The 25,480-nt window shown below is 38.2% G+C and overlaps 2 protein-coding genes across 2 annotated transcripts; both read right to left on the bottom strand.

Annotated features, from left to right (window-relative positions):
• Positions 1-978: 978 nt before the first annotated feature.
• Positions 979-12,770, bottom strand: LOC128528412 (tandem C2 domains nuclear protein). Its single transcript, XM_053501230.1, has 11 exons — positions 12,431-12,770; positions 11,573-11,767; positions 9,963-10,121; positions 8,189-8,262; positions 6,724-6,799; positions 6,357-6,463; positions 5,146-5,262; positions 4,754-4,945; positions 4,384-4,498; positions 4,001-4,200; positions 979-3,359 (listed from the first exon to the last, which is right to left on the bottom strand). The coding sequence occupies exons 1-11, from the start codon at positions 12,498-12,500 to the stop codon at positions 3,249-3,251; spliced, it is 1,416 nt and encodes a 471-aa protein (XP_053357205.1). The 5' UTR covers positions 12,501-12,770; the 3' UTR covers positions 979-3,248.
• Positions 12,771-13,347: 577 nt separating this feature from the next.
• Positions 13,348-24,257, bottom strand: fbln5 (fibulin 5). Its single transcript, XM_053501254.1, has 11 exons — positions 23,959-24,257; positions 23,640-23,694; positions 23,124-23,172; positions 22,590-22,886; positions 18,246-18,368; positions 17,740-17,856; positions 16,194-16,310; positions 15,808-15,930; positions 14,740-14,866; positions 14,449-14,644; positions 13,348-13,940 (listed from the first exon to the last, which is right to left on the bottom strand). The coding sequence occupies exons 2-11, from the start codon at positions 23,691-23,693 to the stop codon at positions 13,779-13,781; spliced, it is 1,365 nt and encodes a 454-aa protein (XP_053357229.1). The 5' UTR covers position 23,694; positions 23,959-24,257; the 3' UTR covers positions 13,348-13,778.
• Positions 24,258-25,480: the final 1,223 nt, after the last annotated feature.

The raw sequence follows: 25,480 nt of genomic DNA, 5'->3' as shown, positions 1-25,480 counted from the left end.
AGAGACTGCAGTCACAAGTCCTTCATGAACTTCATGACCGACAAAGTGAACACATTTTTTCCCAGTCATGCTTACGTGGATGCTTGGGACATAAACAATGAAATCATGTAAGCACAGCTAAAACAACTGCCGAGTTCCAGCCTCAAACAGGAGGTTTGTATGCACAGCCTTGCAGGGGAGATTTCTCATACGGGTCCACACACCAGTGACTGTCCACCCTGGCTGTACTGGACCATCACAGTGAGTACCTGTGGCCAAATATGATGAGGGATGAGGGGGACTCAGCAGGCTGGTCTATTCCTCTGTACACTCCATGCCACCACTAAAGCCACTGGGCTCAAACTCACAGGATTCCACATAGCGATTACCTGTAGATAAGAATATGCTGTATTTGGAATACCAAAGTGTATATATGTGCGTTTGTGTGTATGTCTGTGAGAGAGAGAGAGGTGTGTCTCTAGCCGTAACTATTAACTTTGTTCAAACAGTCTTTGCGTAAATGATGATGTCACAAAGCTTCCCGGATGCAGACACACACTTCAGCAGTCCACTTCAGTCCACACCTACACAAACTATTTAAATATGCATACACGCTCATATACACACACACAAATGTGTGTAAAAGATCTGTGTGAAAACGAAATACATACTAACGAAGAGAAAAACAAAAATAGCTAAAAGTACAATTGTAACTTGAGTCCTGTATTATATTTTTTGAGAAAAAAACAGCCAAAAGATTAGTGCAGTTTGTGCAAAGTTCTCTCTTCATTGAATAAAGGCATCCATAGGAAGATGACTGAGCAGAGTTTACTTCTGTAGTACAGTATTGTACAATGAGCAGATGACAACAAAATCATACAGCACTAACAGTTCATACAGAAATTGATCACTTCTTACCAAATACACACATCACTACACGACAATTTCTAAAATAATAAAATAGTATATATAAAAAATATTCAATGTATATGTCAGTTACATACCGTTAAAGACACACGTACGATCTACTGCTCTGCGTAAACGTGACGTTAGTGTGTACATGTGCAACAATAAAATGGTTATTTAAAGTTAGTTCCAGGAACATCAGAGGTTTTTGTTAAGAAAGATGAACACTTTCTCTTTACTTCATGGTAACAAACAAGGGCATTCTTTGTCCTCTTGCTTTCCCACACACACACAAACACACTCTCTCTCTTTCTTTGTAAAACAGGACAGACTAAAGGATTGAATTTTCCTTAAATTTGATCCATTATCCATTTATTTTTTCAAAAAAATATATATATTTTTGAAAAAAAAAGAAAAAAAAAAAGAAAGAAATCAAAGTCTGATCAGCTGCCTGTGACCCAGAAACAAGGGCCCTAGATAGTGAGGACTTTTATGTTTAGGTAACATTAAATTACAACTCCTTCTCTAAGAAAGCTACAGTCCCATCATTAACCTGCCCAAATCTAACACTTAATCAACAGCATGGAAGATTTTCATCTACTCCTTGCTAGAGATTTCACTTTCACTTAAACGATGTGATGCCTCTTTATAGAACAGACAAGCAAAAAAAAAAAAAAAAACTCGTCCAGAAGGGTAACTGACAAGTACAGAGGCCACACCTCCTCGTTAGAACTGATGGCCACAGAAGCCACACCCCCATCACTGGTATAGACCAGAACCGAATCTATTTTTCCTTCATGAAGCTTTTCAGATACAGATATTTTTTTTCAGTGTGACGCCTTTACCATTAGGACTGCCAATTAATAAATAGTCGAGTGAAACTGGCAGACACAGGCCACGCCTTCTTATGTGTAACTGAAAGGAACAGAAGCCACCAGAGGCTATAGAGCCTTTGTTTAAATTGTTCTAGAGCTAATAAAGAACACCTTCATAGCATAAGCATATTTAATACTCAGGCAAAGACATGGTGAATATAGTATGTATGTATGTATCATACTGTACGTATACATGAAGAGCAGCGGGTTATCAATCATTCAGTAAAATTTCGTGTAAATATTAAAAAAAAAAGATTCTTACTCACATGGGTGTGTTTATAAATGCTGATTAGCTGTAAATAACCAGGCATGGTCAAGCTGCATTTACATTTAGCCATGCTCATTAAGCTCAATAATATCTGAGAGCTGAAAATTACAACATGGTAACCTAAGTGCAGTTCCCACTTTCATGATTTCTTTTTTATTGCTATGGGTCTCTATGAATTCACAAATGGCTGTAAGCCTAGGTGTAGTTGTACAATAAGATCGTGGCTTAGTACTTTAGGTCTACACCGGGTATAAGTGCCAGGTTGGTTTCACTGGTAACAAACATTTACCGTTCCTCACAGTTGAACTTTCACAGGAACGACTGCAGCTCTGAGCCACCTAGGAGTAAGGATTTTTATTCATAGACATACTGCATTCTTTAAAACATTTGCACCATTCAAACGTTGTATCCAAGAGTCCCATCATCTGAGCTTTAAGTCTTCGGTAAATGTCAATCGGCTTTATGTTCTTATTCACCAGAAATTTCATCCTGTGTCCCGGTATTGCTGGAATAGCCCTATATATGAGGATTTATATATAAATTTGGTTACCAGACCAAATCCTCAGTTTTTTTGCAGCATTATGTGGTACCAGTGTATTTCGCAGAAGCTCTGCCTTTAGCAATTCATTGCTGCACCATAGATGATAATCTTAGAGGGCAAAATAACCACAACAAGCCCTAATTTTGGACCCATAGCAAAGAATTGTGAACAACGTGAACTGGACTTAAAGCTTGCAGTAATGCAGCAGATCAGCCATCATAGACACACAAATATTGTATGTAAATCTCTTTTACAGGGTGCCGATATTTTTGTTGTATTTGTGTTTTTTTAAATCATATTTGCCATAATTTTCACATCCTTTTGATTAATATAATCTAATTTGTAAGCTTCACAAAATGTTAACTAAAATAGCATGGTACAAATAAATAATTGCTTTTCCATAAATATAATCACAGGAACTCATAGACAGTAATACGGTACTTCTACGGACCTTTAAGAACAAACATAGGATACAAACATTTCCCCTAAATAACTGGATCATCATGAACACCAGAGTTCATCTATGATCAGTTTATGAATAACTTTGTAGATATCCCAGTATACGTGTGTGTACGCGTGTGTCTATTTGTGTTTCGCTCCAGTCCCGTGTCTGGTGTTAGGTGCACACCCAGGACCTGTTTGTCTTTCCTCCTGTTTCTCCCTCTCTCTGTAATCTCTCTCAGGAGTGGCTCAGTCTGTGCCATGCGGTAACCACTTTCTCTGGGTGTGTGATGGAGTCGCTCCACTGCTCCACAGCGTCCGTGGTCGAGCTGTCAAAACCCAGGACGACCTGCACGCACACGAAGGTCCACACATCAGCATGTTTGATTTTTTTTTTTTTTGGTGCAGTAAAATTTTTACATGTGGTTTTTACACAAGTGTGAACAGACGGAACACAAACAAAAAGCAGCAGTTTAATGCGAGTCCACGTCTTAGTGATAAGCCTGTAAATGTTCAACCTCATTCAGCCTGAGCTGAACTGTGCATTGTTATATAATAACCTGAATAACGTGTGGACATGCTGGACATTTAATTACAATAACAGAGCTATGATGGGGAAAAATGAGAGTGACTTAGATTTATAAAATCAGTCAGTCAAGGCTTTAACACAACTTTACACATTGCACACTGTAACATGTTTTTTTTTTTTTTCGTTTTTTTTTTATCTTGCAACTTTAAGTAAGAGGAAAAGTACTAAATAACTTTGGGGTAGTACCAAGAACTTTATTATGTGGACTAAAGTATTTAACTCCTTAGGGAACAAAATGTTTCTTAAATCCCATTCATTTTTTTTTTCAGCAACCAATCACAATCCATCCTGCTCAAGTCTAAGTGAAAAATTCACACTTTTATTATGTGCTGTGCATTACATACTTTGTGGAATGATAATCATTATTTAGCGTCTGAGCCTAGACTGATCTTTACACCCACCTGTCCGAGCAGGTACTTCCTGCGTATGGATCCGCGGCTGTAGAGTTTGACTAGCAGCTGAATGTTGCAGTCCTGACTTGTAATTGGCAAGAGCACCGACTCCGCCCACTGCACCTGCCCCCCAGACGGCTTCACCAGCTTTGTCTTCTTCTTCATTACAAATCGTCCGTCGCTGAACATCTCGACTTTCACAAAGAAACCTGAAGTGAAAATGAAACGACGTTAGCTGCAACTTGCCCATGTTTACAATTTACTATTAATTCGAGCATGACGGTCACACTTCTCATTTGTACGCAGCTGCTGAAGAATCAGGATACTTCTAAAGAAACTTAATCACCTTCTAAATCAACCAGATCAAAGACTTGTTAAGAGATGTGACTCACTCTGTGTGAGGAGTGAGGATGATGATGGCAGGTTCTGAGCGGTGAGGATCTGGAGCTGAATCCGGCTGCTGACCGGCTGGAAGCATGTGGACAACTGGAGCTCGGCGTGACAAACCTGCACAAAGTTACACAATGTGTAAACAATAACAAAACGCTCAAAACCTCAACCCTTAACACTAACATGCAGATAATTCTCGAACTGGAAGAATTTTTTTTTTTCAGCAACTTTTACTTTTGGATGTATTTTAAATTTTCATTCCATGTGGATGTTATAACTCGTTATTTAGGTGTGAACTAATCAGAGCACATGTGCTTTCAGAACAAATCAAGCATTGAGAATGAGTACGCCGTGATAAAAGCTCGAGCTCACGTGTGTCTTGCAGGGTGGACTCAGGTCCAGCCAGTACTCAGTCTCCTGCGATGCGAGCGTGCGGAGAGAAAACACACACTCGCCCTGCGTGCGCTTGCGAGGGGTGTGTGTCTGCAGTCGCAGCACCAGGGCACAACCACGCAGCTGCTCCAGGTTTAGAGTGAATACGAACGTCTCCATAAACACCAAGTCCTAAAACAGAGCGAGAGGAAATGCACTGTTTATTACTGCAGTATAAGAGGAACAAAACACTTCATACATACTGTTAAGGGAAAACAATCAACGTATCTGTGGTCACTGTAACTATAGACCCTCGTGAGGATTTCCAGGGATGTGTGTGTGTGTGTGTGTGTATGTGTGAGGAGGAGCATAACTGAAGGACTGTTCCTCACTTGTGTTGCCTCTTTTACTGAAGTCTTAAACTGCACAGGCTTCGCCATGGTGATGACCCCTTTAAAGCCGACTTTCTGCTGTTCACCTCCGTCCGAGTACACACACAGATCCTTACACTGACACACAAACACAGAGAGAGAGAGAGTTCTTTTGTGAAGAACACAGATTTAAATAGTTATTTATAAAAATATTAATAGAACTACTAAATGAAATTCATTTTATCATCTATCTCTACTGGTTAAACACTCATAGGCAGTTTCAGTTTTCAAATATCAACTTAATTCATAATTTATCATTATTAGGTTTGTATCCTTATTTTGGAGAGGACTGGGGGAAGGAAAGTGAATTTAAAAAAGAAAAGGAAAAAAAAAAACATGAAATGACAAACATGAAAGTTAGAAAAATAAAGTAATCAAAAGAAGGGACAAACAAGTGCTAAATCAAAAAGGAAATGTTACTGAAAAGTGAAAAATGGGCAAGTGGGTGATGGACATGAAGAGAAAGAATTAAGTTATACGAGTTGAAGAAAATGAGAGAGAACAGGAAAAGAGGTCATGAAAAAGATAACTATTTGACAGAGAAAAAAAGACAGAAATGAGGCACCACAAAGACACAAAAAAAACATAATATGAAAAGGGCATGTGAGAAAAAAAACAAAAAACAGGTGAAAATAAAAATACTGTGAGGAAAATGAAAACATGGAAAAAGACAAACGTGTGAGAGAAAGAGGAAATGGCTGGTTTGGAGAGTATTATTAAAAAAAAAGCAATAAAAAACAAGGACAATCTTACAATTATTATACAGTCAAACTGTCTCTATAAAGACGGGTAGATCAAAAAGTATAATAAAAGCAAATGTAAAAGAAGAAAAGAGGAACAAGAAAAAGAAAAAGATGCAGAGAGGGAAAATCAAAGTAATAAGGAACAGAAACAGTTCAAACAAATAGAGAGGGAGAGAGAGAGAGAGAGAGAGAGAGGCAAGTTATGGTAACAGGAGACAGAGAGAAAGGTCAGGAAAGAAGAAACTGAATTAGTGATTGTGTGTAATGGTGTGCGTGGGACAGAGGGTGTATTGAGCAAATCAGAGCAAACACAAAAGAGTCAGTGTGTGTTTGTGTGTGTGTGAGTGTGTGTGTGTGTGTGTGTGTGAGTGAGAGAGAGAGAGAGAGAGAGAGACACTGTGGCTCCTCTGCGTTTAGCTGTAATCCTACCTGCACCAACGTTATCCACACCTGCTCCACTGCCTCCTGGTAGCTCAAACGCACACACACCTTTCCCAAATCCCGCTCCCGGTCATCGCTTGACACTGTGCTGGATTCTAAAAAAAGAACATGCGAGTCCATGTTTCTGACACTCGGATGGTTAACAAATACAACAATATTTGAATTCATAAAAATAATTAGATCTAATGGATAAACTTTAATCCTCTGATCGAGAAAAGCTTCACTTCTCTATATGGAAGTTTAAGAAAGAATCACTCGGGGTGTAACACAGCTTCAGGTTAACACACTGTGGTCTCATTGCGGAAAAGACGTTAGGGTTATTTGCAGTGAGTGTCTTCTCATTGTGAATAGTTACCTATGCTACGGCTGCTCCCAAAGGAATCCCGAATGGAGGATGTGCTGCTCGGGACACTATTCACGGAGTCATAGCGCTGTAACACACACAAACACACACATGTACAGTATATATCTCTAAAAGGTACCAAAGATTCATGCCTGAGGTACACCAGTCACAGTATCTCCTTACTCGTACCAAAGACAAAAACCTGCTGAAAAGTGATGAATCATCGCTCCTGACCTGAACCTAAACTACTTGAAATGGAGGATGATGTTGGCCAGGAGGGCTGCAGTTACTGTATGTAAGATTCTTATTTGCTTGTTAAAATGTTTGTGTAATTCAGTTGGTATACATTACAGCTTTATAATGCACTTTTATTAGATTGCTGTAAATAAACATGGTCGAAATATATATATATTTTTTTTTAAGTTTTATTTTGCTTCAGTTTTTGGGGTAGATGAAGACTCGGTGAGTCACCAAAATGAACAGTCCTGGGTGTTCCTGCGGCTGGAACGGCACATTTAACTCTCATAGATAACATTCTATATGACAGTAAGTCAATAACAGTGACATGACCCTGAATTAAAAATTCATTCATTAAAAATTCATATAAACACTAATGCTCTCAGTCTAGTCAATAAATTTCTATTAAAATACTAGTAAATAATAATCTATAGCCTTTTTTTAGACAGAAAGAAGACGGAAACACCAGTCCCACAGCAACAAGTTAAACCGCAAACTACTCAGCTTCCATTCCACTCTCCTCGCGAAAAAACACACTGTGTATCTCAGGATCAAATCCTTTCCATCATCAAAGAACTCAAGTTCTTTGGAGCCACAAAGCTCCTACTGGAACCCCGACTACATTCCAACATTCGATTTCTAGAATATTAAACATCAATTACTAATGACTTGTTGAAAAGCTGACTCAATGTTATGTAAACATCTCAGGTGAGAAGGGAGACCTCGCCTAGTGCACCTGGCTGCATGACAGTCAAGTGACGCGCAATTTACACCATGTTCACAATGCGCCCAGCTAAACTTGGCTTATTGATGTAAATGCGCTTTTTAATACCACGTGCAACCATGTTCTATTTGTGGTATTTCCTTCTGTCGAATATATCAAACCTGAGCCAATCCAGAGAGGAGCAATAAAAGGCAGACTCTGCACATGCATTAGGACAGCTGTAATGTATACCAACTGAATTACACAAACATTTTAACACATTTATAAGAACACCTTTTTGAGAATGCTGGCATAAGCTATTTTTAAAACACAGTTTACAAATAAAGCTAGCCTCTAAATAATAATAGAAAATGCATTTGCATAATAAATACAGGGGTGTTCAAGTCAAAGAAGGATTAAAAACAGAACACTATTTTGAGATTTAAAATGTAATTTATTTTTTAACCACTGGTATAATCAAGGTAGAAAGTTTAATCAGGTGTACAGGCATGTATGTGTGTGTCATGGTGAACTCACCTGAATGTGGCTGTGAGGGCTCGACAGATCCAACATGGATGTGCTGAGTCTCTGTTTCATGCTCTGGTCAGAGGTTGCAGGAGAAAGGAAACTCAAGTGTCTTAATAGAGCTGTGTGATCATGAGTCAATAATCAAATAGAGCTGATTATTATCATGCTGTGGTAGTTTGAGCATGCTGTTAGAGTTATACAGTATTACCCCCCTAGAGATTGTGTTTAAACATGACTAAATCGCTACAGAATCAGTGCAACACATACACAGCAGAACAACAGCAGGGTTAAGGGTTGAAGTGCAGAGCGAAACCCTGCCTGTGTACAACTCAAGGAATGTCCATATAGACTGAAGGAAATAAAAGAGGGTAAATATTTGCAGAGTGTGGTGTTCAGAAACATGCCATCAGGAAAGCGAAGATTTACGACCATTTCCACATGGCGAGAAATATTCTTTACGGACAGCTATAAAGTGATGAAAGAATTTTTAACACGCCATATGGGAATAATAAATGATTTCTCAATGCCATTAATCCTTATGACTTTAGTGGTAGCACAAAAGAAAAAAAAATAATCGCTCCCTAAACCAGATATCTGAAGGATTAATCAGAATGACTCATGTACAGTACATTCAGCTGGATATGTTACATGAAATACACAATTCCAAGTAGATAAATTTTTTTTTTCTAAATAGCAATGCAAATGAAAAAATTAGGGATGCACCGAAATGAAAATTCTGGGCCGAAAACGAAACAGAAAATTTTGGATGCACTTGGCCGAAAACCGATACCGAAACCGAAAATTAACATCAATTAACATCAGCTATTATAGCTGAACTGCCTCCCACCCTACACACTGTATAAATGCAGATCATTTACTGCTTTCTGTTTCACCCAAATGAGGATGGGTTCCCTGTTGAGTCTGGTTCCTCTCAAGGTTTCTTCCTATTACCATCTCAGGGAGTTTTTCCTTGCCACTGTCGCCCTCGGCTTGCTCACCAGGGACAAACTGACCATTTTGATTCATACAAATTCACATTTCATACAAACTTAAATAATTCTTTTGACTATGTAAAGCTGCTTTGCGGCAATGAAAATTGCTAAAAGCGCTATACAAATAAAATTGAATTGAATTGAATTGAAAATGGCTTCATTAAAAAACATGTTTAAAATATTTTCTTTTTGTTTGTATTAAAAAAATGTTGCATATTGCAACTTTGCTGTCCTCATCTGAAACTTTGAAGTGCTTCCAAACCGCCGACATACTCCGTGTTTGATGCGTAATGACAGCGCGAACGAGACAGGAGGATGGGAGAGGCGTGGCGACAATTTCGGCTTTTATTTTCGGCGCTTTCTTACGTTTCGGCCGAAACCGATAATGCTATTTCGGCCGAAATTTTTCGGCGGCCGAAATTTCGGTGCATCCCTAGAAAAAATAATGACTTATTACAAAAATAGTCATCAATTAACCAAGAAAGTAATTAATATAAATTTGAATAATTAAATGATTGAAATTAAAAGGAAAAACACTTTAATTAATGCTAAAAAATATGAAAAAATTTAACTGCTGTTCAATAGCTGCATAATGTCAAAAATCATAAACACTGCATAATGTCAAAAATCATAAAACTAAGAAAGTGAGAATTTAGGAAAGTATCCGAACCAATAATACTACCAAAATGTCTTCTTACTTTATTTCTACGTATAATAATGTTATAAAAATTTTCTATGTAAATCAATAATATCTAAGTAAACAAAAACATAAACAACAGCAGTTGGCCCACCTGACGCATGTCCACCTCTCAGCACGGGGCGTCTCACAGTCCTCGGGGATACGTAACTGATCACATGACCAGGAGCAAACAGCGAAGTGGGGTCATATATGAACTGACCTGCAGAAGATAGCTCCGCCTTCCTGTCTGCATACGTGGCTCTTGCTGAACCTGTTCCAGTAGAACTTGTGTATACTTATTGCAATTTTAAACAATCTGCTGGTTTAGGATTTTTCTTTATCATCCAAATAAATAAGATGATAAAGATTGGATTGAGATAAAAATCACTCACTCTCACTCACTCATCTTCTATACTGCTTTATCCTGTATTCAGGGTCGCGGGGACCTGGAGCCTATCCCAGGAGGCTTAGGGCACGAGGCGGGGTACACCCTGGACAGGGTGCGAATCCATCGCAGAGCACGATAAAAATCATTTGCAGGCTATTAAATTAACTTTTTGAATTATGAAATATTTTACTGCTCCAGTTTTTTACTTTAAATTAAATTAAAATATAACTCCTTCTAGCCAAGTTCCCCTGCTGAGGTCCGCAGTGATGTTGACTTGATCCCTCAAGCTTCCATGGCGGCATGGAACAAATATCACTTACGCAAATACTGTAGATCATTGAAACAGCTCATAAGAATGTCCTGAGCATTCCCTGAGGGAAAGGAGTAAGTCAAAAGCGACAAATACTGGAACACAGCCATGAACTTCCTGGTACTGTATTACCTATAAGGTAGCTGTGTTTGTTCATCTGTTCCTGGTTTCTGAACTGTGGATACTTATGACTACCTGGTACATCACCTTCTCTTTCTGTTTGATAAGTTAGGAATGTAACGTTTGGGCATGCGTCGTTACGGGAAATCAATCATAAACGAGGCAATGTGACTGTTAGTACTCTTAAGCCTGTTTAACAGGACATCATAAAATGTTTGATTCTCTATACCACAGCAATTTTAGGCATAAGGCTCTTCTGCAGCATACAACATGATGCAACCCACATAACTCATCCATTAGCTTCATGGTCTGCTCACGACTCTCAGTATTACATATTATGCCAATAGACTCAGACTCAGTCAGTATCACTGTCATGCTGTTCTTTGCACAATTATTACTATTTGAACTCCAGCTCCACTGCTTTTTAACTTATTTATTAGTATTATTCATTTATGATGTTTTTAGTTATTCATTATTATCTTACTTTCAATTTTCAAATTCATATACTTATAATAGTTTTTAGCACTGAACTAATAACTTTGGTCATCTCAAACATTATCCTGTGTCTACAGACTATATGTAAGATATACAATCTGCAATCAAATCTACAAACTTGTCCTTGTGTTATTGTCTCCATTGGTGCTGGATGTCTGGAATTTCCTTCTGGATTTTCCTTCTATCTACCTATCTCTATACATTAGCCAATTATAACACATCATACTCCCTAAACCACATCTGTTTATAGAGGATCATTCATTAAGCTCATTTTCGTTCTTATTTATGGTAAGGCAGTAATAAACACTTGATCCTTCAGAACACTCTTTTTTTTTTATAGTTACAGAATTTAATCAAGTCCTAAGAATTTTTATTTAGATAAGTGCTAAAGAATGTTTGCTGAACTTACCTTGCAGTCCGGTCTGGTAGCTGGAGTACTGCATCCCTTGCGGCTGTACATAGGAAGATCTGTACAAAGGAAGTACAAAGGGTATTTCTTTGCCATCGTGAGGCAATTTGGAAAGGAGATAATCCTCCGAGACGCCCAAAGGACTTTTCTTCACTTCGGCCTCTGGCAGCGATGGAAACGGTTGGACTGTAATGACTGTATAGGAATACACACAGATCACGTATCACTAATGCTAAATGAACAAATTTATCTACAATTTAAAAGAATTACTACAGGGTTAAATAAGATCAATTAATGTGTAATGTCCATATAGGACTTCAGTTTAGATCTTAGAATAACAAGCAATACAATTAGGAATCTCTCTGACCTCTGAAATTACAACCTAAACTTCAATACAACTTTCCCGTCTAACAAGTTGGAAAAAGGTTTTGATAAAAGTAAGTAACAATTAAAGCATTGCATTGTTTAGCATTAGAGTACACAAATCATGACAAGTCAAGGTTCACTTAATAATTTGTCAAAACAAATGAACAATGAAATGCTTGTGGCAAGGCAATCCAATATAATAATCCATATTTATAACAAAATATAATCACCTTAACAATATGCAATATATGCACCAAACTATTCCCTGCTGTTGGACTGAAATTCTGCATGTGCTTAAAAAACTAAGTTAAAAAAGTTAAAAAATTAAGTTAATAAGCTGAATCGTCTTGAGGTATTCTAAGATTTTAGGCATTTGGCAATATATACTATTTTATTTATGTTATTTAGAGTAATATTTTATATTTAAAGGGGCATTATTGTTGTTGTTGTTGTTGTTGTTGTTAAATGAAAAAGAGAAGTTCTCTAACTTACCTTGAGGCTCTGGTTCTTTCTCCTTCACCAGGAAAGTCTTGCAGCAGTTTTTAATAAATTCTACTGCCATACTGAAGACTTCATTAGAGGCGACAGGTTGTTTATCAGTTTAACGTCTCACAGGCAAAAAACCTCTGGAGCCTCACTGAATCCGAACCAAACGCCGAGAGAAGTAAAGGGTTAGTTAGCCAACTTTATCTGAATTAGTTGTTCTCCTGGAGTTCCGCTTCGCCATATTCGCGAAAAACCGACAGTCCGTGGTGTCTATAAAAGCAGAACGCGCGCATTGTTTCATCGCGCGCGCTGCTGGTCGCGTTATGGAGCGCGTGCACAGTGTACGCGCACTTTCAACAGGTGGAAAAGCGCACTGGCAGGACTCCTCTGGGTCCAAATGCCCTAAACTCCTCTTCCTCATCATCAGCATCATCATCACCAGCCTCGCTTTTTAAACACCAACATTTTGGTTAATTTCCATATTTAGGGAAATATTTTAGAGAAACTATTTCAAATGTCTAAAAACGGCTCCATAAGAGTACCCCCCCCCCTTCCAAAATAAATAAATAAATAAAATCCTAATTTAGTCAACATTAAATATGTATTTATGTGCACTACTTTTTTTTAGGAGTTACAGCTCAAGGTCTGATTTCATATGCAGGACACAGAATGTTTACACACACTCTGATTCAATTACATTAGTCACATCATTTCAGGTCATCATATTTATCTTTATTCAACTGACCAGGCTCTTTTTTTTTTTTACACTGACAAATAATAATAATAATAAAAACAACAACAGATAATCCAGGGGACACATGACATGACAGAGAGCTGAAATACACACAAACTTTATAGAGGTTTTATGTAAATTATCTTTCACAGCTTGTTTAGGGTTTAAAGACAGATGCTGTGGCAGACAGATGCTGTGGCAGAAAAAAAAAACGAAACCCAAACACCTGTTTAAGAATGAGGAAACAGTTCAAAGGTTTGTGTTATTTCTTAAAATGATCCCCAACAAGATGGAAAGACAAAAAACCACATAAACAAGGAAAAAGTCATAAATATCCTTCTGACTGGATGCACAAAAGTGAAAGTGGACAATTCAGAGTCAGCCTATTTTTATTAACCTCCTTTGCCATAATGCAAAATTTATATAACAGCTCTTTGTTGTGACATGTCAGTCCTGACACAGAATACAAAACATTATCTACCCTAGGGTGGTCATAATCATTAAACAGTCAAAAATGGCAAAACATTAACTGACATGAACAAACACAGCTGCCTGATGTGTAATATGGTCACAGGAAGTCCATGATTGAAGGGCAAAAGAACAGAGGTCATGTGTAGAGTCTCAGAAGGGGTGTTCGGAGATGAATATTGTAAGGCGGATGATGGAACTGCCTCGGAAGTTGATAACATTGTTGACTGTGACCATTTCCAGGTCCAGGACGACTGTCCTCGGTCCCTTGATTGGCCGAGTCAAGACCAGTGTAGCGCTGACATTGCTGGTTTGCTGTAGAAAAGAAAGAGTGCGTTAAATACAAATGAAACATTTCACATAACTGGATCTGTTGGAAATATGATCTAAACAACAACAAAAAAAAAAAACAGGTTCAACAAAGATTTAAAAAAAGCTGACCTAATACTAAGTAATAAGCTTAGAGCTCCCTCTACTGGCCACACTGACACAGGAGTGATTTTTGACTACGCATGGCTTAGGAACTGTGAAAGCAAAATACTTTTCATATTGTAAAAGTCAAAAGTTTTAGGTGATCAGAGTTTTTAAGTTAAAGTTTGGGAACTGACTTGGCTCAGTGGACAAAATAATTCCAAAAACACAAAAAGAAAAGGGTCAGTATTTCCAGAGATGTTCAACATCTAATAGTCCATGCAAATAGAGAATAGATGTATTCAAGACATCAAAGGCTCACTGTTAAACATTGTGCATACTTATTCGAGATTTAATACACCATTTCGCTGTAGATTTTGTGAGTAGTCACCTAACCACCAGATCCACTTACCCGCATGTAAAATTCACGACCCTCGTTGCCAGATTTGATCTGGAAGATGTAGAAAGCCCCGGGGTAGCGTGTGGTGGCTTGCATCTGAAAAATATCAGCAGGGACACTGCGTCCAGAAGACAGGTCCATGTGGCGGTATAGAACAGTAAAGGGCCTGTCTTGACAAGCACGGTTCTCCGCAGAACACATACACTGACTGAGAGAGTCAGAGAGACACAAGGTTAGTATTTAATTTTCACATGACCAAACAGTGATCATCATGAAAAAGACCTTAAACACTATGTGACTCACTTGTCACTGAGCTCTATATATGGCGGTTCACATATGAGGGGGTCCAGGCATGTGTACCCTCCCTGGAAATTGAAACAAACTTGTGCTGCTGTACACGTGTTGTTACCGGACTCACATTCATTGAGGTCTTTGAAATCAAACACACAACAGTTAGTTAGGAGCAGTGAGGTCAACACTGATCACAGTTTAGCAGCAGCAGCATCATCATCATAATAATACATTTTTGTAGAACAGAAGACAAACAACAGATATACAAATTAATTCAGAACAGATAAGTATTCACCTCTTATTCCACTAATCAGCTCATCACCCTTAGATCACCATCCAACAGTGAAGCAGGGTGGTGGTAGCATCATGTCTACCATCACCCTTGGCTTCTTATTTGCTTCTCTTTCTAATCCCCTCTTTAACCGGTCACCGAATGTTAATACTGGATTTAACGCTGCTCCAGGGGATGTTTAAAATTTGGAATATGTGGAAAAAACACTGACTGATATTTGTTTCCAAAAGAAGGATGGCATAGACATGTACTCGTTTTTTTTTTTTTTTTTTTTTGCATTGAATTTAACACTTTTATAACAAGTTGGCTTTCTTCAACCAATTATGTGACATTTGATGGAAACTGGTTGAACTAGAACTAACTGGGTGCGCCAGAACCCATTTATAGTTAGTTTTAACATTTTTTTTATTTTATTTGTAAATAAAAATTTTGCTATTTGCTTTATTGTTGTTTCTCCCGTACATCAGCTATTTTGTTTAGAGTCATGGCATAAACCTTCAATTAATTTAAAAAAGTGTAAAAAAAGTTTACAGACTGTATTAATAGTGAAATATATTTAGACAGAATTCGGTTCAGATAGAGTCTTATATTATACTAGCATATAATTTTAGCAATTTTTCATTTACATCTACCAATGAGCTCAACTAAAAAATATTCTTTATTCTTTTAAGAATTTCTATAACTGAGTGCAGAATGTTTAATGTTAGGCCTAAAATCGTCATACATGTTTTAAAAGAATGTAAACCCTTTTCTTTTATTGCAGGTATAAACTTGGCTTCGCTAATTACCTTCACAGCTCCGGCCGTCCTCAAAGACGTAGTAACCAGGCGGACATGTGCATGCGAACGAACCCGGAGTGTTTACACACGTGTGCTGACACAGGAAGTCTGAGAAACTGCATTCATTCACATCTGACAAACAAAAGAGAAAACATGAGAAACACACTCGCACACAGACTGAAACAAATACAATTTCTTATAACTGCATCCCCTCAATTGCGTCCTTTCCTAACTCTCTCTAAATCTCTCTGTGTTCCTGCTCTCCCCTAGGAATCTTTACATCTGTCTTTTTCATTTTTTGTTCCCATCTCCTTAATTATCTCCCGTCCTCTTGTTATTTATCTCGTCTCCTCTCTTCCTTTGCCCTGCTTTTCACCGCTTCCTCCTCTGTTCACCGATGCAGGTTGTTCCGTCCGAGGCAAGCTCGAAGCCTTCGTCACAGTTGCACATGAATGAGCCATATGAGTTCAGGCATCCGTGAGTGCAGGGGTTAGTAGCACACTCATCTATATCTGCAGACACGGAAAAAAATATCATTTTAGTTTCAATAATATATTTATTCCCGTAAAATAAAATATTTGGATATCGTCTTATGTAATTATGCATTGTTATATTATTTAAGATAAAGAAACTCAATTAAGTCAAGGTTACTGAGGTAAAGAAAAATTCCACTTAGGTAAATGTTAGAAGTATATACAGAAGCTAAATATTATGTTGAATAAGGTAGCTATTAAAGGGGTAAAGGTATCTTAAGGTGTCTTAAAAGTAAAGTAAAAGGTTTTTGAGGTAAAGTTAAAATTAAAAAGTACAAAAGTGAATTTTACTTTTGGTAAAGTGACTGGGTTAAAGGCTTACATTAGCAAGTTAAATATCAAATTCAAATTCAAATTTTATTTGTCACATACACAGTCATACACAGTACGAAATGTAGTGAAATGGTTATACGACTGCCAGTGACCCTAAAAGAGAATTAAAGTTTACAATAAGAAATAAATATGAATAAAAGAAATACGATAGAAAAATTAAATAGAAAAATTAAATTAAACTAGGAAAAATAGAACTAAAAATAAAAATAGAAATATGATGTACATAAAAATAGAAATATACTGTACAAATTGAAATATACTGTACTGGGTGTGCAAATATGCATAGAACAAAGTGTCTTTGTGCAAAGGTTATTAAAGTGTCTTTGTGCACTGGTCCAGGATGTAAACGTAAACATGTGGTGTAGTTGTGAAGGTAGGTGTGCAAAGTTATTAAAGTGTCTTTGTGCAATTGTCCAGGATGTAAACGTACAACATGTAGTGTAGATATGAAGGAAGGTGTGCGTGTAATTGTCCATAGTGTCCATGGATGTAAAAAGATTGATTGATTGATCAATTATGAAAAGATTGTGTTAGTTCTGCATAGTGGAAATTTAGTTCAAATTTACCATATGAAAGTTTAGGTTACTGAGCTGATGATTAAGGGTGTAAAGGAAAAGAGTAAACTATACTGGGGCAGAGGTCTGAATTATAGAGGTCAAGGTGTATGTTTAATGAGGTAAATATTACTGATGTAAAGGGTAAGGTTTCAGTTGAAAGATTAGGATTACTTAGGTAAGGATTTATGTTAACCATGCAAACGACGTCTTAGGTCAAAGTTCATGTTACTTAAGTAAATATTAAGGTTTCTGAGAGTAAAAGTAGATTATTGAGGCAAAAACAAAGTTTTCAGGTTAACTAAGGTTAGGTTTAGGCTTACTTGTATTAAGGTTAGGGTTAGGTGTATTGAGTTTAAGGTTCTTGAGGTTTGGATTATAGTTAAGAGCATGCATAGCGTTATTTATCTACAGAAACACACAAGGCAATGGAAGAATCCCACAAAAATAGTAATAAAAATAGTGACTGTGTGTGTGTTGTGTGTGTGTGTTGTGTAAGAAGAGGAAAAGGCTGCATGTACCTTCACATGTTCGACTGTCAGTATTCAGGTTGAATCCTGGGTTGCAAGAGCAGGAGTAAGAGCCTGGCAGGTTAGCACACAGCTGCTGGCAGTAACCATAGCGGCATTCATCAATATCTGATTTTTTGATATGAAAAAAGCAGAGAAATTAATGACACATGAATTACAGATGTGATGTCATATCATCAAGGCTGATTTAGAGTTAATAAACCTAAAATATTTATGGCTTGTTATGAATTCTGCTGAATTTTTTTTTTTTTTAGGATATGCTATTTTCTTTATTCAGTTTGTTAGGAAATCTTTATTTGTTTAGCTATGTGGCTACATGGTGTAAATGTTCACCAGATGAAGAATGAGACTTCAAACAAGCAGAAATCTGGGCACTAATCCACAAAGCAAGGTCCACTTTTTTTTTTAGTGCTGCAAATATCCCTTCTATAAACTGCTGCAGAAACAGACCTCCACAATGACCTGCTGAAGTTAACAGTCAATGATCAGGTACTTACCCTGGCACTGTCCAGCCACTAGCCAGTAACCCTCAGTGCAGGAGCAGGAGTAACCACCTGCTGTGTTTATACACACCTGTGTGGGGTTACATTGATGGGACCGAGTCTCACACTCATCAATGTCTGGAAAAATTGCAAAAAGAGAAAAACAGACAAAATAAATTATAAAGAATAAACAACATGCAGTTTGTATTCAACTTTAATGGCTAGAAAACTATGTGTACTGAAACAGCAAGACTGTTGTGTAACTCCCCCCCCCATGTATGTTGATCTTCCATATGTACGTTAATCTCCCCAGACCTCAACTCTGTACCAGTACACATCCATCACTGTGCCTTTATCAAGTTCCCATGGGTTAATTTATCATACACTAATGCAGCAGGTCTTCATAAGCTAAGCAAATTGGAATGAGAGTCTACATGCTCTCACATTTTTCCTTATGTGGGCATCAAAAAACCCGGAATCAACCTGACACTACACATTTGCTTCTCAGACAGTGAAGTCACTTATTTAAAAAAGAAATCTAAAGAAGGCGAGCGTTAACGCCAGATTGTTTCTGCTGTTTATTCAGGCACTCTTGGAGGTTGATAACGGACATGCTAAAGCGGCCTGCTTCCAGTGCCAGGACATCAGACCGCGTTCCAGCACCTGCTAACACTTAAGAATAAGTCAGGGTTAAAAGATGCTGAGCTCAGAATATGGGCTGCACGTGTGCCACTTGGAGGAGGGACTGAAGAAGACGTCCATTTCTTAAGTCCTTATTTGGACAAAGTCATTCAGACAACGTACAAAGGAGGCAGACTTGGGGGGACAAATAAGGGAATTAGGGTAAAATGTCTGCACATAGATTAGGATTTAGTCTCGATCTAGAAGAGGTGATTGTGAAATATATAGTCACTGGCTTACAACCATGGGACGATGCATGACTATTTATGGCAATACAAGCAAACATACAAATGATTCATGGCAAGAACTAAAACAATCACATCTCTCTCCAGACATAATTTATTTTGCTTAGATTAAAATAAAAAGATTAACGGGTAAAATAAGATTTCAATTAGTTATAACAACACGGTGGTATTCATGGGTTTTGCTATCAGAAGGGTTTGTTCAGTCAAGCAACACATTAGCAGTGCTTACAGACAGTAATACTCAAGCTAGACTAAACAATTTTAATAGACCATAGTACAGAGGGCAGCAGGAGGCATTGTGGCCTGTTTGGATAAGAACAGACAAACACATAGAGGGATCTAGTGTGTCCATTAATGAGGTGTACTTCAAATTCTGAATAATATGACAATAACTTGAAAGAGACATGCACATGGAGAGAGCCCAGTGACTGTAGGAACAAGCCTATAGATACATATTACATATTATAAAGTCAGAAGAAATGGGGAAAATCTGATGAAAATAGTTGCTTGGTTGCATCGTAAGCGCTTTGGGCTGAAGAGCAAAAAATAGCAAGCTCAAATTAAGGTTGAATTAGACCCTTTGTTGGATAAAAAGCCAAATGAGCTGATAAGAATGGACTTAAGAGTCGATAAAATCCAGTAGGTAATGGAAAAAATAAGTGCAAAACAAGGCAAGCGAATAAATAGCAACAACCATTCGACGCACCAGGCCTTCTCAATATTACCACTACAGTTGCTCTTAAACGTCCAGTAAAATGCCCCAAAATGTGGCTTACCACAAAACACAATGTGGCTCACCACAAAAATGCTGCAAATGCATGGCAGCAAAAATTATTTATACTCCTCAGTCTAACTGCTAACCTTGATTTAAGTGTTAGCAGTGTTGCTTGGATCTGTTCACTAGTGCACACCCACAGATGAATTGTGCAACATAAAATGTTTTAATTGTGGTAAATAAAAAGAATTGTGGTTAACATAAAACAGCCTTTCTAGAAATGCTACTAGTGCCTCATGTAGAAACATGCACCAATGTGACATCATACCGTATGTAAACAACTTTGTCATACCATGAACGAATGATGTCTGCACTGTAAAGCAACTCTACATACAAAAGCACAATCATTACAATGACATCATCATGAAACTTGGACTTAACATGAAGAAAGGTAACGAAATGTGATCTGACCTACAACGCTTAACTTATACTTCATTACCAACAGATGTGAGAGAAAATGTGGCAAAGGCAGTTACTTGATGGGATCATTTTGGGTCTGTATTTGCAACTTTTGAGAAAGTTTTGCAAGAACACACTTTTGGCATGTCCACTACTTTGGAAGTAGATTTACTATGTCATTCTTCACAACATTAATGTTTCACAATTTGGCTAAAATCGTGTAGCCTATGGTTAGCGGTTGTTGCTAGGTGCAATTTTTTTGGTATGGAGACTTTTCTTTGTATGATTCAACAACATCTAGACGAAATATTGATCTTTTTATTAATTTGTCATGTTTTCATTCTTGTCTTTATGTTATTTGTAAAAGACTTTATACGTTAGCGACATTAGTGACTCAGTAATTCGCTAGATTTTCCACATTGTCCAGTAAGTTACCTTTTATATTTGGTCACTCCTTTAGGCCATAACTGATGTGTTCTTGTTTTTCTGTTTACTGCGAATGAGTGGTGCTAGAAACGTAATGACTTTCCCTGTATTTCCATTTATGCACTCCTACAGTAGACACAAGGTAATGATTGTTAGATGCGTGAGATCAAGCTTGCAGCCTGGTACATTTTTTTGGCTCATAACAGCACATTTTATTCCATCTCTAGCATAACGGCATGACTTGTGCCACTGGGAGTTCTCATTCAACATCTTGTGACGTTGGCTCTCGTTGCTGGCATGCGCATCCAGATGCTGAAATACCGCAGCTCTGAGTGTGGGGTCTTTCGAGGCTTACCCAAGCAAGACCTAAATATGAGATTTTCTTAAGGCCACAAAGAAGTGATTATCTGTGTCAAATCTCAATGAGCTCTGAATATATAGTGGCTTTTCCCACAGATTACAGTGATTTCAGGGGAATGCAGAGATTTTTTTTTCCCTCTGTGGCTATAAGTAATCTAAAAGACTAAGGCAGACAAATTGGGAACACATTTGAGACTGGCATGACTATTCAGAGTAAACTGCAGGCAACGTAAAAAAAAATACACCTTAAAGGTTTGTAGGATAAACCCTTTCATTTCCATTCACTAACCACGTGTACTGAGCTGTGAGATTAGCAACAGCGGCTGTTTCAAAATCAGGACATAAAGCATCAAGTAACATTTTAATTCTCCCGCAGCAAAGGAAAAAAACATCATTAGCCTTATGGGAACATGTAATTACTCTGTAAATCTCTCCTCACACTGGGACAGGTCCTCATTTGAAACTGAGAACTGATATACAGCTTTTAGTTTAGATATAGATCAGGCTTGGAATTCAATCTCTGCTAAAGTCTTTAAGCTAAAAGCCTGCCTCAGCACAGACCCACAGATACGAGTAAATTACAGACTGCCGTTTCTTCGCTTCTGCTCTGTCTCCGACCCTGAGAGACACACGAGAGACAAAAACACTTCAGATCAGAATAAACTCCGCAGCAGAGTCTAAAACAACCCTGAGAGATGTCAAAAACACACTCCCACGTCTGATCAAAGTGTACGGCTTGGACGGATGAGACACAACCACATCAGTGCATACAGGTACAGACGAAGCCTTAGAAGTGGGTTTCTGAGCAGGAGCCAGTTGTGATGTCTTAAGCTTCAAAGATAACTCAAGCTCTGATTACAAAAGAATGCATGTTTAAAACTTCCCTTATTTAACACTATTTATACCACTGTGCTGGTGTATTCTAAATTCTGACTGGTCAGAAGGTTGATTAGTTTTCTATAACCACACCTCTGACAACATTTCTGTAGTAACAACCACAATAAAAATGGATTATAAACACTGATTAAAATACCTTTGATCAAGAATAATGTAAATAATGTTGGTTAATAAACCTTAAGGGAATGCGCTTCCAGGTTAACAAACCGTATTACAATAAACAATTAGAATGACACAGATTCCTAACAAAATCCTTATTATAAACCCACACAGTAATATCTGCAGTATTAAAAAAAACAGATGGATAAAGCCTAACTGGTGCTTGCTACAAGTTTAGAGTTTTCACACTAAGGCCTCTTCATTCATCACCAAAACAGGCACATGATCAATGCATGAGCTGAACTTACTCAGGTAAATGATCCGGGGCTAAATAACAGAATACACTATGATTTTTTTTAATGCTGTGGTTAAGAAAAAAAGTGATATGAATGAATACAATGGATAGAATAATATTTTACCTGATCCTAAAAATTTGCTTACTGCTTTACACTAAAGTCAAAAGGTAGGCCTACTAACCAACACAGCTGCCATCCTCTCCAAGCGTGTAGCCAAGGATGCAGGGGGCAGAGGAACGGCTCACTATCGGATAACTTGGACCAGGACCGGACGCAGGACCGGGGATGATAGGTGGAGGAGGGGGAAACTGCTCAGAAAACCCCACTGAGGTGTCAGGATACTCAGCGTAGGACGGTATCTGCTCAGCATACGACGTAGAATAAAGGCTTTGGGGGAGGCAGAGGTAACCTCCGTTTTGATTGACGCACCGCATGTCACCACGGCACGCGCCTGGCGCCGTGCGGCACTCATCTATGTCTGTGGACATAACACATCATACAGCTACTCACTTGGTTGAATCACATTAAATAAGCACAATTTTGTCCTGGTTCTCCCCTTATTCTGCATTTTTTATAGTCTCATCCCTGATCCAGCACACCTTACAAATACATTAGGACAGGAAAACATTCTGACACAGCCTATAAAACATACAGCTCAGGGGACCTCCAGGAAATAGATTGGGAAACACTGAGCTATAATCTTTGACCTACTAACCGATGCATTGCCTGGCTCGAACGTCATACATAAACCCCTCACTGCACCTCTGTGGACAAGCAAATAACACAAGTCAGCTACAATCGTGCAAATGTTTTTTACAGAGCTGAAATGACAAAATACATAATGGGCGTTTCTTTAAATTTTTTTATCCCATCAGTGTGAAAATATTTGATTGAGCAACTTCTTTATTGCAGCTAGAGTCTGCTAGGACAGAGCTGGAGATCTATAGATGGAACGGCACTGCAGTAAGCTTCACGGCAGCGTGTTGGTGAAATAACACTGAGCAGTAATACATAGGCCTGTTCGGGGAAAGTTTTGTTGCTGAGCCAAATTCAGCTAAGCGAGACAAAGTTGAAGCAGTTAGGAATTTTGGCAGAGAGAGGAAAGAAAAATTGGCCAAGTATTCCCAGTTTTAGTCCAGAAATAATCAACAAAGCAGTACAGAAAACTCCTAATATCTGGCTCTGTGGTTATAGTATTGTTTCCTTGAAAAGCAAACTGGAGAAGGTTTACCTGACTCTTTCCAGGCTGGAAGCAGCAGAGCAAAAATACCAAAGCTGTCAGCATTCTGGGGGAAAAACAAAAAAAGGAAAAAGAGAAAAAAAAAATCATATCACATAAACAGACACTAGCAGGCAAATAGTGGAATTAAGACTTGGAGTTGGAATTCAAATTCAGAAACAGTTAGAGTTATAATAGATATAAAGCCGTGGATCAAAGAATTAACAGCAACTGAATTAAAAGCATATTTGTGGAATTGAAAACTCCACAAATTTGTAAATACTGCCTGATTGATTAATTGCTCGGTTTTAGAGCACCGTAACGCACTAACCTCTCGGTTTTGTCGGAGCTCCAGCCACGTCCTGTGTCAGTGCGCGTGGTCCCGCCTCGGACTGCGCTGCGCTCCCAGCAGGGAAAAAGTGAGGACCAATTTCTCTCTCTCTCTCTCTTACTCTCTCTCTCTCTCACACACACACACACACACACACTGCTCTGTGTTTTAGCGCTGTCGGGCCTGAGTGTGTAAAATGCGCCAGCTCGCAGCACCTGGTTTCGTTTACGCGCGCGGTGGGCAGTAGTAAAGAGGAGGATCGCGCGCGCTTATTCGTCACGTCAGAGAGACACAGATCAATAAGGACGACGAACTAAATCAAGGGTTAAAATCTCACTTTTTGGAATGGCACCAAGCTTTACAAACTATTGCGCGTTTTTTTTTCTCCTGACATTTTTTTAGCTGACCAATAAACACCGAAGTTGCATGCCTACTCCTCCTTCGAAACCACGCCCACTTTCCCAAAACTTCAACAACAAAAAAAAAAAAAAACTTAGAGAAGGCTGGTGATAACCTAAAAACTCAGGATTCCAGCAGCTAAGGTTCATGGGACCGCTTTAAAACCTAGAGCCACTACAGTACATATCCATAGAGCATGACATGCATGCACATCATGTAGTGGTGTTTAACAGTTTTGGCCCAGATTTTCCTCCCAGCTGGTGTCCCTCAGGCTCCCCAAAAGCACTGGCCAAGACAGACAAAAATAAATAAATAAATAAATATATAAATAATTAAAGTTATATAAATTTAGTTAAGTTCACATTAAACATTTATAGTTATATTTAGGGTGAGTCTCGGTCCATCACCAACCTCTCATTTTCCTCTCTTCTATCTCACAAAGAGAACGATCTGCAGTTATTAAGGATAAAGATGTCAGACTGAAGTGCCATTCATTTGTATGGCTTAGCAGAAGAGAGACAAGGGTGCAGTCTAGGTTCTCCGATTACGCCTCGAACCAAGAACCAGATGTGCTCTCGGCTGTTCCAGACACTCAGGACAGGCTTTAAATATTTAGCTATTTATTGTCTTATTGCAATAAATCCACAGCATGGAATCTTGTCATGAAGAGCAAACAGACAAGGGTTAAAGTTGTAATCTTCTAACTAGTCACTTAGAGTCATTAAGAGTCGAATCTTTGAATCGGATCTTTTGGATTGTAGTATAATCTGAATGTTTTTTAGATTGTATTTTTTTCCAGAACCTCGGATCACATCTGAGCTGTTGGTTAGCATGAATTGGTGAGTATTGACGATGAAAATATTTTTTTCAATGAAAAAAATATTTATGATGTATGATAAGTTATATCACAGATGTCATGAATAATATGTAAAATCTTTTCACTGAACCCATCTAACAGTTGACACAACTGCCACGTTACTACCATGTAATTACTTTTCTTCTATTTTTACAAACCTTTTAATTACAGTTTATAAAACAAAATGTCCTGTCCAGGGTTAATGGGCCTATCCCAGGAGGCAGGGTACACCCTGGACAGGGTGCCAATCCATCGCAGGGCATACAC

Source organism: Clarias gariepinus, chromosome 8, assembly GCF_024256425.1.
Source record: "Clarias gariepinus isolate MV-2021 ecotype Netherlands chromosome 8, CGAR_prim_01v2, whole genome shotgun sequence".
Classification (NCBI taxonomy): Eukaryota; Metazoa; Chordata; class Actinopteri; order Siluriformes; family Clariidae; genus Clarias; species Clarias gariepinus.
The sequence above is the reverse complement of the archived record's forward strand: the minus strand, read 5'-3'. Positions and strand labels throughout refer to the sequence as shown.